This window comes from Vitis riparia, chromosome 16 (assembly GCF_004353265.1).
Source record: "Vitis riparia cultivar Riparia Gloire de Montpellier isolate 1030 chromosome 16, EGFV_Vit.rip_1.0, whole genome shotgun sequence".
Classification (NCBI taxonomy): Eukaryota; Viridiplantae; Streptophyta; class Magnoliopsida; order Vitales; family Vitaceae; genus Vitis; species Vitis riparia.
In genome coordinates, this window is record NC_048446.1 from 17,223,229 (window position 1) to 17,237,752 (window position 14,524).

Genomic DNA, 14,524 nt, shown 5'->3' on the forward strand with positions numbered 1-14,524 from the left:
ATATCTATTGTTTATTTTTAGGAAAGTCAATATTTGTAGAGTTTATGGTTGGGTAAATTACCTTTCTAAGTTTGACTAGGATTTTAAAACTTATCCTTTAGGGTTAGCATATAGGACTCTATCCACATGTGACTTTACATAGGATTTCATGAGAGATGGAAAAAAATGAATGAAGAGTGAAGAGAAATAAGAAAATGGTGCATTGGGTTTTGGGTAGAGAGAGGTTGATACAGTTTGAGTCTATATTTTTTAAGTTTTTTAATAAATTCAATCTCCCTCTATAATAGACATAGGTGATTAGGTTGAACCAAATAAATTGTTTCTCTTCCCTAATTTATTTTATTTTTCCAATTGTATTTAGGTGTTGTTATTTTTTCATTTTAAAGTTTATTATAAAATTGATCTCCTTCTATTGCGGACATAGGCAATTAGGTCAAACCATGTAAATCTTTTATCTTCTCTAATTTATTTTATTTTTCCTATTGTATTTGAGTGTTGTGATTTTCCTAACAACTTTGCCTATCTTTCTTCACTTTTTGTTCTCTTTTTGACCTCTCTTTTGAAATCCTATGAAAAAAACCATATATTAATAAAGTCTTATAGATTAACCCTTAATGATAAGTTTTTGAATCCTTGTCAAACTTAAAAAGCCAATTTACTCAAACATAAACTCTACAAATATTGACTTTCCTCAAATTAAAAAATAAATAATTTGAGTCAAATTTACCAACAATCTCCACCTTGACTCAAGTTCTCTCATTCTACATGTAAGGTTATCTTTTTTTTGATACCCACCTTTACACCCCCCTATGAATAAAACTATCAGCTTGAGATGAATTTATTGCCAGTTCACCAATTGTCCCATCATATGATTTTTGTGAGTTTTAGACCCATTAGGTCCAAGGGCTTCCTCATAGCCTAAAACCAATTATTCTATTCTATTTTGTTTGTGGGGCAAAAATAAGTTTGCATACTTAATAAGCTTTGTGATTCGTACATAAAAAGGATGGATTTAACTAGTATTCAAAAGGAAATTGTTTTGATATTGAATTGGTGTAAAAATATATTCATAAACACCGAGAAAATGTGGCTTCCTTGTTCTATTCCTTTCGTTTGACCTAAATGAAGTTAGTAAAATAAAATAAACTAGAGAAGAAAAGATTTACATGGTTTGGCCAAATTGCTTATATCCACTACACAGAGAGGTCAAATTTATTAATAAACTTCATAAATACAAACTCAAACTCTCTCAACCTCCCTTTACTATAAACCTAATACACTCTTTGCCTAACTTTCTTAACTCGTTGTTAAGTTTTTCACTCCCTCTTGAAATCATATGTAAAACCACATATTTATAGAGCTTTATGGTTTAAACCTAAATCAATAGTTTCATAATCCTAGTCAAACTTAAAAAGGTGATTTATTAAAATACAAACTCTATAAATATTGTCTTTCCTAAAAATAAAGAATAAGTTATTTGAGGTAACTTCCAAAAACCTCAATATTGACTCAGATTCATTCAATCTTACATAATTAATGAGAATAAACATGTATCAAGTTCAAATTTTCGTCAAACTAGACTCGAGAAACTATTTTTCTCTTTTTTGATAACTTTATTCCTTTTGCAATTAGTATCATTCTTATGCTAATGAGTACTCTTATTTGAAAATACAATCTTGATCATCTTGTTCCACTTTTCTACTTTGACAACTTCTTTAACACTAGGAAAATACTCTCTATGGTGTGGCTTCACCCTTATAGCTTCACCTAAAATTGTCTTCTCAATTAAGGTGTATAAATATTTCACATTTTTCTTTTGCACTGTTAGGATTGAGTCCAAAAAAACATGATATGATATAATAGATTGAGATTCATTTATAAATTTTTTATCTATGTTTCTTGGTTTTTCATTTATTATCATATTTCCATTAATTAGTTACTAATTTGAGTATACACACCCACATCACTTGTATTGTACATAGCTTGGGAGCATTAGGAGTTACATAGAAAATCCAAGTCATGGGTTCCTTACACAGTGATGAGTTGTCCATAGTTGGTTAATGGATTTGGGCAATCTATTTGAGACTGTATTGCACTACCTCCTAATTGGGGGGATGACTTGTTCTAGTCATAGGGATGGTTTTCCCATGGTAAGTGTGCTATTATATGTAATGCACATTGGACAAGACTTATGGCGAATCATGATGTAAGTCATGGGTTCCTTGAAAAGTGATGAGTTGTCTATAGTTTTTTAATGGATTTGGGCAATCTATTTGAAATTGTAGTGCATTATCTCCTAATTGGGGAGATGACTTGTACTGGTCATCGGGATGGTTTTCCCATGGCGAGTGCACTATTGTATGTGATGTACATTGGACAAGACTTATGGTAAATCATGACGTAAGGCTATTAGTTATCATGATTCACTTGTTAGGATTGAGCCTTTAAAAGCAAGAAATAATGTAACAAAGTAAGATTTTACTATCCCCAGGTTATCCCTTTTATGCATTGACTTTGATTTGAACATTCAACTCATATCTCTTACATTGTACATGACTTGGGTGGATTAGGAGTTGTATAAAGGATACAAGTCATTAGATTCATGTAAATAGATAAGTTGTCCATAGTCAATTTATGGATTTGGCAATCCAATAGAGACTGTAGTGCATTACCTCCTCATTTGAAGGATGGTTTATCTTAACCATCAACACTAATTTCCCATAGTGAGTGCACTAGTGTATACTGGACAAGACATATGATGAATGATGACATAAGACTATCAATTGTCATGATTTACCAAGCTACTATATTGTGTAGGCTCTCAACCTTGAGAGGATATTGAACCTATGTCAAAATCAACAAGAGGCTTTAACTTATGAGTGAGATCCTAAAGTAGTCATATATCCTTATAGATTGAGTTATTCTTGATGGAGGCTAGTGGTAATAGGTATTTTCAATAAATGTATCATGATATCTCATGAAATTGACGCAGTGTGTCCCCTTAGATGATCCAAAGGACATGTGATCATGAAATCTATAACGTCGTAGTAATTCCTTAAGTGGAATTTGATATATGCTCTTTATGGGTTAGAGTATGTCAATTGATCATATAATAAGCGAGGTTTGTGACTTAAGGATTATAGAGATAATCTTGATAGGTGATAGAACTACCTTATTAGATTACATATACTAATTCATGAGGAGTCAACATGTAGTGGATAATAGGTCATGGACCCAAGCTTCGTGTCATTGTTATTTACATAAGGTACTAGAATATAGTTAATTCTCTTTAGTGGAATGTTGAATCAACTTCAAAATTAGATTTTGAGGAAGCCAATACTCCTATGGATCCCAATGGTCCCCACTCTGAGCTCATATATCATGATGACACAATTTATGAAGGTTGGAGCTCTAAGTTCACTCTTATACATAGGAGTGTTTTAGTAATTATGCAAGGTAACACAAAGGATAGTGAAAAAGGTCTCTAGATTGGTCTAATAGATTAATTAGAAAGCCCTATGTGGTTAGTTGATAAATTAGGACTTGTTTTGGATTAGATTAAGTGACTCAAGCCTCGATGGGCACAAGTCACGTAAGCCTAGTGAGTAACCCAATAAATACCTTTTTAGGGATTATAGTTTCCTAATGACTTTCAATTAGTCATTTTCCACCTCCAGAGAGAGAGAGAGAGAGAGAGAGATGGTTAAAGCCTTTTCTTTTCCATTACCCATACTTTGGAGTGCCAAAATCATGGTTTGAGTCATCAAGTAGAAGATCTTAGGTGTACAAGACCTTTAGACTTCTTCTTATCAACATGGAATTGATCTGGGAACATCTAAGCTAGGGTATGAGTTTTTCTTCTCTAGATCTTTATCTTAATATGGTTTTTGTAGCCATATGTTTCCCTTTTGGTAGATTTAGAGAAGCCCTAGGATAATTTAAATGGACATTACGATATTCAAGTTTAGGGAATGGAGAAATCCAAATTTCCCAACATCATTAAACTACTATACTACATGGACTTTCAACCTTGAGAGCATATTGAGTTCGTGTTAAAGTCAATAAAAGGCTTTGATCTTTGACTGAGGCCTTGAGGTGGTCACATGTCTCTATGAATCGAGTCACTATTGATGGAGGTTGGTAGCAACAGGTATTGTAAATAAAGACATTGTGATATCTTATAGGTTTGAGACATCGTGTCCCTTTGGGTAATCCAAAGGACATGTGATCTAGAAGACTATGACCATAGTATTTCTTTTAATGGAAATTTAACATATGCCCATTAGAGCTAGAGTACATCAATTGATCATATAATGAATGAGATCTATAACTCAAATATTAGTGAGGTGATCTTGTTAGGTGATAACACTACCTTGTTATATTATAAACACCAATTCATAGAGAGTCTACATGTAGTGGATAATAAATGATAGACCCAAGCTTTGTCTCATTATTATTTACATAGGGTATTGAAGTGCAGCTGATTCTTTGTAATAGGATGCTGAATCAACTTCATAATTTGATTTTAAAGGAGCAAGGACTCTTATGGGTCCTAGTGGTCCCCACTCTAAGCTCATATACCATGATGACATGGTTTATGAGAGTTGGATTGATTATAGGTCCACTCTTATGTATAAGTGACCTGAGCTTATATGGTTTAACTCACTTAAGTTTAGTAGGGAAACCATATAAATATCCCCTTAGGGGTTAAGGTTTCATAATCACTTTTCAAAAAGTCATCTTTCATTTTTAGAGAAAGAAAGAGAGGTACGAGACCTTCAAAGTTTTCAAAGTTTTCAGAAAGTCTCATGATAAAGAGTTTATTTTAATAAAGGTTACCAAAATTGAGATAGAACCTAGGATGACGTTGTAATGATGGGAGTGTAAACTGAGTAAAACCTAGCATGGTGTCACAATGACGAGCGTCCAAAGAAACTAAGGATAAACTAAGATAAAAACTAGGATGATGTTGAAATGACAAGAGTCCAAAGTAGCTAAGAATAAGCTAGCTTAGATAGATCTTAGGATAACGTTGTAATGATGAGAATTTAAAGGAACTAAGGATAAACTAAGATAAAACCGAGGATGACATCGTAATCATGGGAGTCCAAAGGAGCTAAGCATACACTTAGATAGAACCTAGGATGGCGTTGCAATGATGAGTTCAAAGGAACTATCGATAAACTGAGATATAACCTATGATGATCTCGCAATGATGAGAATCCAAGGGAACCAAGGAAAAATTGAGATAGATCAACCAAGGATGATGTCACAATGATAGGAGTCCAAATGAATTGAGATAGAGTCTAGGATGACGTGGAAATGATGGGAGTCCAAAGGAGCTAAGAATAAACTTAGATAGAACTAGGAGGAAGTCATAATAATGGGCATCCAAAGGAACGAACCATAAATTGATATAAAGCCTAGGATGACATCATAAATAGAACATAAAATGGTGTCACAATGAGAGGAATACAAAGGAAATGAGGATAAATTGAGATAAAACCTAAGATAACATCGTAATAATAAGAGTCTAAAGGAACTAAGCATAAATAAAGATAGAACATAGGATGGTGTCACAATGACGGGAATCCAATTGAGCTAAGTATAAACTTAGATAGAACCTAGGATGACGTTGCAATGACAAGAATCCAAAGGAACTAAGGATAAACTAAGAAAGAAACTAGGATTGTACGTGTCACAATGACAAGAGTCCAAAGGAGCTAAGAATAAACTTAGGTAGAACCTAGGATGATGTGGTAATGACGAGAGTGAAAAGGAATTAAGGATAAACTAATATAGAACCTAGGATCGTGTCGCAACGACAAGAATCCAAGGGAACCAAGGATAAACTGAGATAGAATCTAGAATGGTATCGTAATGAAGAAGGCCAAAGGAACTAAGGAGAAATTGAGATAGAAATTAGAATGACATCACAATGATTGGAATCTAAGGAAACTAAAGATAAATAGGGATTGAATATATTTTAACATTGTTAAAGCATTTTAGTATAATTTTTTAAATATAATTATGAAAAAAAAATTCATTAAAAAAAGTTTATTAAAAGAAAAATGTTAATTTCATTGACATTTATCTAATTATTGAATGTCAAAAATCATATGAATATATGAGAAAAATGAAAAAAAATAATAATAAATGTAATTACCGTTATTACTCAAATTTATGATTAAAAGTGTTGTGGATTATAAAATTTTTACAACTTTTTAAAAACATTTATTTAGTAAGTCTAATAGTAAATTTATTGGAAGCTCTAAAATTCAATTCACTATTTTTGTCAAAAACCTAGATCTAATTTACAGTCACAAAATTATCCTAAAGTCTCACCTGCAGCCATAGCCCTAGCACAGGAGACCTTTTATTTTATTTTATTTTATTTTAAATATATATATATATATATATATATATATATATATATATATATATATATATTAAAATAAACTCCTCATTCCAAATAAAATAAATCTTTAGAAATATTCACAGGCCCCTCAAGGGCACAGCAGCAGCCGGCATGAACCAGATTCAACGCCCACCATATTCTTCTAATCCAAGCCAACCAATCAAGTCCAGCCATGTTATCCACCCACCAACCTTCGCACTTGGCAACTGTTGCCAAGTTATCCACTGCTCTTACATGGGCCCACTTCTCAAGCGTGTCTATCATCTGTACCTTACACGTTATCTTTGCTGAGATGGCAGAGGACGTGATCTTCGCATATTATAATAATGGCAGATTGTGGATGGCGGCGGAGACTTGTTCAATGATCTCATGCTGATTTTGAATGCTCTTTTTGGTGGAGGGTGAAAGTAACAAATTCAGCACCAGCCGCCAGCTGCAAGCCCGATCGTCCATTTCGTCTTTTAAGGAAATTAATTCATCAACTTTAAGAATTTTTGTGTAGATTTTAAACTCATGAGAAGGACACATTTCTGTAATTACAGCAATGTCTTTAGCGGAAGTTTAGATAAAATTATGTTTGTAGTCTTAATTATAAAGCAAAATTTGATTTTTTTTTAAATCAAGAAGTTGTCGGATTTTTGTATTCTGAAATTTGTTTGTTTATTTGTTTTATTTTTTAAAAAAAATTATCGGATTTTCGTATAATGAGTATAGAATTAGTCTTGCATATGTCTCAGTCTAATAGGACTTATGAAAAGTGATATTTTTCTTACAGCATTTTTAGGTAAGGGTGATAGTACAGCCGTAGACGTCACCCATGTTGTGGTGGTGGCTATCTTATTTAACTTATATGAACTGTATAGTACCCCACCTGAATTCCACTCATTTTACATATTTTTCAAATCAGCAGCATATGTTGAAGATTTTCTTGTATGCTTAACAAAAACTCAGATATATTCTTCTTTCATTTTGATAACATACACAAGAATAAACAATGATTTTAACTTGAGGTCTTTGAAGAGGTCCTCCAACAATCGTAAAATAACAATTCAATATCTTTACTACCTTTTATTTGATTAATAAAACATGACTCATGAATAACTTTTCCCATCATTTCACCTAGTTTGAATCTGTACCAACGCTATGGATCACAACGGTCTCAATGGTTAGGCCTGGCCCAAAGCCAAACAAGACACCCCAATCCAATCCTTCACCTGTCGTCGTTTTGCCTTCCTTGAGCGATTTCTTTCTCATCTCGTCCAAAATAAATAGGACACATGCACTTGACATGTTCCCATATTCACTTAGAATATGCCTTGTTGCTTTGAGTTTCTGTTTATCTAAACCGAGTTTTGTTTCAACTGCGTCAAGAATAGCTGGGCCACCTGGATGAGCAATCCAGAATAAGGAATTCCAATCACTAATACCAATTGGGTCAAAAGCCTTAGTCAAACAATTCTCAATGTTTTCAGAGATCAAGGTAGGCACATTAGGCCACAAATGAAAGGTGAGACCCACTTCACGTAAGTTGCCTGCAATAGCACCTGCTGAATTAGGAATAAATGTTTGGGCTGCTGAAACAAGTTGAAAGAGTGGTCGTTCAATCGAGGTATCTGGATCTGATCCAATGATTACAGCTGCAGACCCATCACCGAAAAGAGCTTGGCCAACTAAAGAGTCCAAAGCATCTTCGGAAGGACCACGAAATGTAACAACAGTGATCTCAGAGCACACCACAAGAACTCGTGCTCCTGCATTATTCTCTGCAAGATCTTTAGCGGTTCGAAGGACAGTTCCACCTGCATAGCACCCTTGATGGTACAACATCACTCTTCTGATAGATGGTTCGAGGCCTAAAAGATTAGCAAGCTTATAGTCGGCACCGGGCATTTCTACACCCGAAGTTGTACAAAATACAAGATGGGTAATCTTGGATTTGGGTTGACCCCACTCTTTAAGAGCCTTTAATGCCGCTTCCTTACCAAGCTTGGGTACCTCAGCAGTAATAATCTCTTGACGTATGTTAAGAGATGGAGCCATATAAGCACCAATGTTTGGGTGCTCCTCAAGCATTTCTTCGGTCAAATGACTATAACGCTTCTTGATCATTGATTTATCACCTGTATATAAATTATTAATAATACTAATATGTTAGTTCAAGGAACCAGTTTGATTGTTCAAGATGATCAACATTGTTCAAGTGAGTATATGGATACACAATTATATGTATGAAAAGGATGTTAAAATTAGACTTACAAATGCGGTTGAACTTCTTCTTGAGCTCGGTCATGTGCTCGCTCTTAGTGACCCGAAAATAGTAATCAGCGAAATCAGACTGGTACAGACAGTTGTCCGGGGTAGCTGTGCCAATGGCTAGAACGGTGGCCGGACCCTTGGCACGCTGAGCATTTCTAATTTCCTCCACAGACGCCATGGATAGTCTGTGATGACTACTGAAATGGAAGCTTCAAAGTTGAAGAAGGAGAGAGAAATGAAATTTTAGGAGCACAAGTGCTTGGAGCTGTCTGGCCAAAGTTGTGTCTTGAGGTTGGTATTTATAATCACCACAAATGCTGTCTCACCAACTCTCATCCACTTCCATGTAGGTAGGCTTGCATTTGAATAATCCGGTGCCATGGGGTTTGATTTCCAACTTGGTAGGCTTCGGTTTTCATTCTTTATTTTATTTTTCTGTCTTTCTTCTTCCTCTAAAACTCTTTTGGTCTTCTTAACCCACGTAAGGCGGTTGGAAGCTTACCCTTTTTGACTCCAAGTTGGTAGCATCACTTTCATATCCCCCGAGTACTATTTGACAAAAGACCCAAAATTTTCACGTGCTGGGCCAGCTGCTGCCGGCTGGACCAAGCATAAATATAGATGTTGAACAAATAAATTTATTGTTTAACAACAATGAAGGTAAAAATTAGTTACTATTAACGAACATAAATATTCGTTAATTAATGAGGATATTTGTTATGAAAATTATTTTTAAAAGTTTTTATATTTGATATTATTTAGTCTTTTTTTTAAAAAAGAATTCCTTAATTTTGAAGGCAGAAGCTCACCCATTTTGACTCCAAGCTGGTAGGGTCATTTTCATATTCCCAAGTACAATAATATTTGACCATTGAGTTGGAATTCTTGACTTGATCTTCCACATCATGTTGGGCCAAGCTAATTATCGGTATTAATACAGAAATTTAGGAAATATGTAATGTGGCAGATTATATATTCAAGTCATAAATTAATATATACCTTTTTGTCAAAGTTATTTACATCAGAACTTCTTTGAACAAAATTGATATCGAATATCACTTGAGAGAAAAATATGATTGATAAAAAATAACACTTTCTAACTAACCTTCTAAATTTTGAATGAAAGTTGTTTTAGTGTATTGGAATTTGTTTAAAAAAATAATTATTTAATATATATATATAATCAATGAACTCAATAAACTTTCTGGTTTGACCTTCCAATTTTTTCAACAAAATGACATATTTTTTCAACAAAACGACAAATATAAGAAAATCAAGAATAAAAACGCAAGCAAGGAGGAATAATTTACTAAGTATCTAAAATTCAATCCTCTATCTATTATAGAGAAAACAAAGAGCGGAAAAGTAATCCAAAATGTATCAAAGATACTCCCTCTTTCTTTCCATTAAAAGTGTAGTAACCAATGTCTCATATGATTTTGGTAGGGATGCCAATAAAATAGTAGTTTCATCTTCCTCGTCAATGTTGACCTTTACGCTCAATAAATAGGTTATACATTTATTAAATTTATTTATATGAACATCAATTCCTTCATTCATCTTCAAACTCATATAATTGTTCACTACAAAAAAATTGAGTTTTGCCAACCCACTTAAGTTTACTTTTGTAATAGATTTAAGTTGTCATAAATTTCCAAGACACCTACTCAATCCATTGCAAATTGCATTACTCATCGCATATATATGTAATTTTTTTATCAACAGTAATTGCAAGTTGTTGAGTTAAAGACTGATTATGAAGGACCTGTATGGGAAATGATTGTGATATTTCATATTGGATAGGATAAAAAGTTTTCAGTATTATATATGTATGAGTTCTTTTTAACTTTGTGAATACCTTTTAAAACTTGAGACATTTTAGGCTCAGAGTGAGCAATATCTTTATTGTTAGGAACATGTTGTTACATATTACTTGAATTTTACATTAATCATAAGGTTATTTAATAATGTTAAATTAAAATTTAACTTTAATAACTTCAATAAAAAATAATTAATTTTATGACTTGAATATATAATCAACCTCATCATAGATATCATAAAATTCTGTATTAATATCGAATGGTTTGCTTGGCCCAGCACGTGAAAGACACTGGGTCTTTGACCTTGCAAGTCAAGAATCCCAACTCAATGGTCAAACATTATGGAACTTGGGGGGATATGAAAGTGGTCCTACCAGTGTGGAGATAAAAAGGGTAAGCTTCTGGCTACAAGATGTTTTTATTTTTATTTGTTTATTTATTTTAACAAATATAGCAAATTTTAAAAATAATTTGCTATTTTTATGGATATTCTGCCGGTGGTGGTAGTTACCCAGGTTGCTGAGGTTGGTTCAAATTACTCACAACTTTTATCGCCCTTATTTTCAAACATATATAGAGAAAGCCAAATAAACGTAATCCAATTGAATACTTTCTCAGTTCCTACTTCCAGCGGAGGCATATAAGAACAACAGGTATAGGGGAAGAAGAAAGACAAAAGCAAAAAAAAATTAATGAATGAAAACGGCAGCCTACCAACTTGGACATCAGATCATGTTTCACTGGATTATTCAAATGCACATCTACCCACATACAAGTCCCCATTCATATATCATCAAATATAAGCAAAGGAGAAACCAATTCAATGACAACTATAGCTATAAAATCCAATATTTCTTTTATTTACTTTTCAATAATGTTCATATGAACACAACATTACAATGTTTGAGGAATCTTCAAGATAATAAAACAGTCTGAACTTGAAACTCAACCGTTTAATTTGAGCTCACCAAGAGGGTCTAACAATCACTAGATTACAATATAAATTTAGAGAAAATAATAAAATAGTATAAGAGTATAATTAGTTTAGGAGATAAATAACTTACTCCTATTTGACATAATAGGACATTGAAGGACCATTCTCTTTTCCTTCCCTTAATTTGTAACCATAGGAATGCTATGCAACACAACAGTTTCAATAGTCAAGCCTGGTCCAAAACCGAATAATACTCCCCACTCCAATCCTTCACCTGTGGTGGCCTTCTCCCCCTTATGGGATTTCTTTCTCATCTCATCCAAAATAAACAACACACATGCACTTGACATGTTTCCATACTCACTTAGCACATGCCTCGTTGCTTCAAGTTTCTTTTTATCTAAATTGAGTTTTGCTTCAACTGCATCAAGAATTGCAGGGCCACCTGGGTGAGCAATCCAAAATAACGAGTTCCAATCGCTAATACCAAGTGGGTCAAAAGCCTGAGTCAAACATTTCTCTACGTTCTCAGAAATTAAAGTGGGCACATTGGGCCACAAATGAAAGGTGAGTCCCACCTCACGTAAGTTTCCTGCGATTGCACCTGCAGAATTAGGAATAAATGTTTGGGCCGCTGAGACAAGCTGGAAGAGTGGTCGTTCAATTAAGACATCTGGATCTGATCCTACAATTACAGCTGCAGACCCATCACCAAAAAGGGCTTGGCCAACTAAAGAGTCCAAAGCATCTTCGGAAGGGCCACGAAATGTAACAACTGTGATCTCAGAGCACACCACAAGAACTCTTGCTCCTGCATTATTCTCTGCAAGATCCTTAGCTGTTCGAAGGACAGTTCCACCTGCATAGCACCCTTGATGGTACAACATCACTCTTCTAACCGATGTTTCGAGGCCTAAGAGATTAGCGAGTTTATAATCTGCACCAGGCATTTCTACACCCGAGGTGGTACAAAATACAAGATGGGTGATCTTTGATTTGGGTTGACCCCACTCCTTAAGAGCCTTCAATGCTGCTTCCTTACCAAGTTTGGGTACCTCAGCAGTGATAATCTCTTGGCGTATGTTAAGAGATGGAGCCATATAAGCCCCAATGTTTGGGTGCTCCTCAAGCATTTCTTCCGTCAAATGAATATAACGCTTCTTGATCATTGATTTGTCACCTGTAAATGAAATAACATGAACACATTAGTTTTACCAATCAACAAGTGATATAGAATATTGTTTAAGATGATCGACTTGCATTTAACAACAAAGCAAGTATAAAAGGTTATTCTTAATTATAGCTAGCAATGCGACATGATTAATCAAAGAACAGCTCTTCAAGCCATTACAGTCAGATGAAATGAATATTAATTACTGAAGTAAAATAATTTTCAAGTTTTCTGTAGTATTTTATCTAAAAGCTATACTCTAGAAAGATTGCAACATTCATTCCCTTGGAGTTGAGCCTCACCTAGTGTCAGTCACATATATACAGAACTGTTATGCATGTAAGAAATTAATGCATGAATATACTTACATATGCGATTGAACTTCTTCTTCAACTCAGTCATGTGCTCGCTCTTAGTGACCCTGAAATAGTAATCAGCATAATCAGACTGGTAGACACAGTGGTCGGGGGTAGCTGTGCCAATGGCTAGGATGGTGGCCGGACCCTTGGCACGCTGAGCATTTCTGATTTCCTCAACTGAAGCCATTGATGCCAGCTACGTACTCAAATTGAAACTTGAGATTAAGTTGAGGAAGGAAAGAGGAGTGCTTGGAGTTGGCTTGAGAAAGCTGGGTGCGAGTGTTGGGCTTTTATAACCCGTGTCTCACCAACTCTCATCCATTGGCAGTCAATGATCAGTTGGCTTCAAAGTTGGTGTGCGTGAGTTTATTTTTGGATTCTCAGACACGTATGCATGTGTTAATGCATTTGTGTTGTTTTATGTTCTTCACCTACCCATATATGACGAGAGAGCATTCAATCGGGTTACGGCTTCTCATTATAACATTTTTTTTTATATAGAGATAAGGACTTGTCCAGCCTCTAACTGGAAATCAATCCCTTCTTCATTTGACTTTTCCACTTGTGGGTGGCTGCTACCAACTTTCTTATTGTTGATGATATCAAAGTCATTCAAAGTTGGATTTCTAAATTTGAAGTTATAATCTCAACGACTAAGAGACTATTTTTCTTGTTCAGTATTACATCACATGTCATTTAACTTATTCGAAAGGTAATTCAACAAATATGTCATTTTTATTTTTTAAATTGCTGGGCATTCAACAAAGGTAAGACACTATTTCGTGATATAAGTTGCTGGGCATTCGTTTGATTTTTTAAATTCATTTCAAGTTCAAAGATTCCCTTTTTTATTTTAATTTTTTTTTAACATAAATTTGATTAAAAATATATTCATATATAGCATTTTAGCAATACTTCATAGCATTCCTAATTACATTAAAGCAATTGAAAGTAAAATTCATTCAAGGAAAACAATATAGCTATTGAAATTAGACAAGTCTGTAAAACATATTTAAATGTTATATGCATTGCTTCCCAATATAGCTAAGTGATTAATTGGAAGTAATTTTGTTTTCAATCGTCACTTAGTCATATCAACTTATGTACCAATGAAGTCCTTATAACCCAATAATAGAATTTTGTTATTCTTTATTACTCTCTCTATCTCTCTTTAATTGGAGAAATAGTGATGTACCTCATCTTAAAGCCGACTTAATTTAAAAAAAGAGCACAGTAATTAGTAAAATTTTATTAGTCCTATAGACTAACCCTAAAAATAAGTACCTTAATGTTAATTAAACTTAGAAAGGTAATTTATCCGAATCCAAACTCAACAAGTATTGATCACTTTTGTATAAATAAAAAATAGAAAATAAGGGTCAAAATTACCAACACATAAGACCCATTTTATTGATCGCAATTTTTTATTTTTTATTTAAAAAAAAAGATCTTGATTAATAGAAAACTCATAATTTTAAAAAATTTCCAATAGGTGTTACATGTCCAAAAAATTATAGACTAAAATAACTTTCATTCCAAATTTAAAAATTTGGAATCATGAGCTTG

The 14,524-nt window shown here is 33.8% G+C and overlaps 2 protein-coding genes across 2 annotated transcripts; both read right to left on the reverse strand.

Annotated features, from left to right (window-relative positions):
* Positions 1 to 7,413: 7,413 nt before the first annotated feature.
* Positions 7,414 to 8,942, reverse strand: LOC117933731 (stilbene synthase 4-like). The gene is made up of 2 exons (XM_034855250.1): positions 8,675 to 8,942; positions 7,414 to 8,538 (listed from the first exon to the last, which is right to left on the reverse strand). Exons 1-2 carry the CDS (start codon positions 8,850 to 8,852, stop codon positions 7,538 to 7,540), a joined length of 1,179 nt encoding a protein of 392 aa, XP_034711141.1. The 5' UTR covers positions 8,853 to 8,942; the 3' UTR covers positions 7,414 to 7,537.
* A 2,387-nt stretch (positions 8,943 to 11,329) lies between these two features.
* On the reverse strand, positions 11,330 to 13,224 carry LOC117933741 (stilbene synthase 3). Its single transcript, XM_034855259.1, has 2 exons — positions 12,968 to 13,224; positions 11,330 to 12,608 (listed from the first exon to the last, which is right to left on the reverse strand). Exons 1-2 carry the CDS (start codon positions 13,143 to 13,145, stop codon positions 11,608 to 11,610), a joined length of 1,179 nt encoding a protein of 392 aa, XP_034711150.1. The 5' UTR covers positions 13,146 to 13,224; the 3' UTR covers positions 11,330 to 11,607.
* Positions 13,225 to 14,524: the final 1,300 nt, after the last annotated feature.

Bases quoted from the DNA above. Each gene is read 5' to 3' on its own strand.
- LOC117933731 (XM_034855250.1), bottom strand. From the start codon at position 8,852: ATGGCGTCTGTGGAGGAAATTAGAAATGCTCAGCGTGCCAAGGGTCCG. The intron at 8,539-8,674 runs GTAAGTCTAATT...ATTTATATACAG, and splicing joins GAAGAAGTTCAACCGCATTT to GTGATAAATCAATGATCAAG.
- LOC117933741 (XM_034855259.1), bottom strand. From the start codon at position 13,145: ATGGCTTCAGTTGAGGAAATCAGAAATGCTCAGCGTGCCAAGGGTCCG. The intron at 12,609-12,967 runs GTAAGTATATTC...TTTCATTTACAG, and splicing joins GAAGAAGTTCAATCGCATAT to GTGACAAATCAATGATCAAG.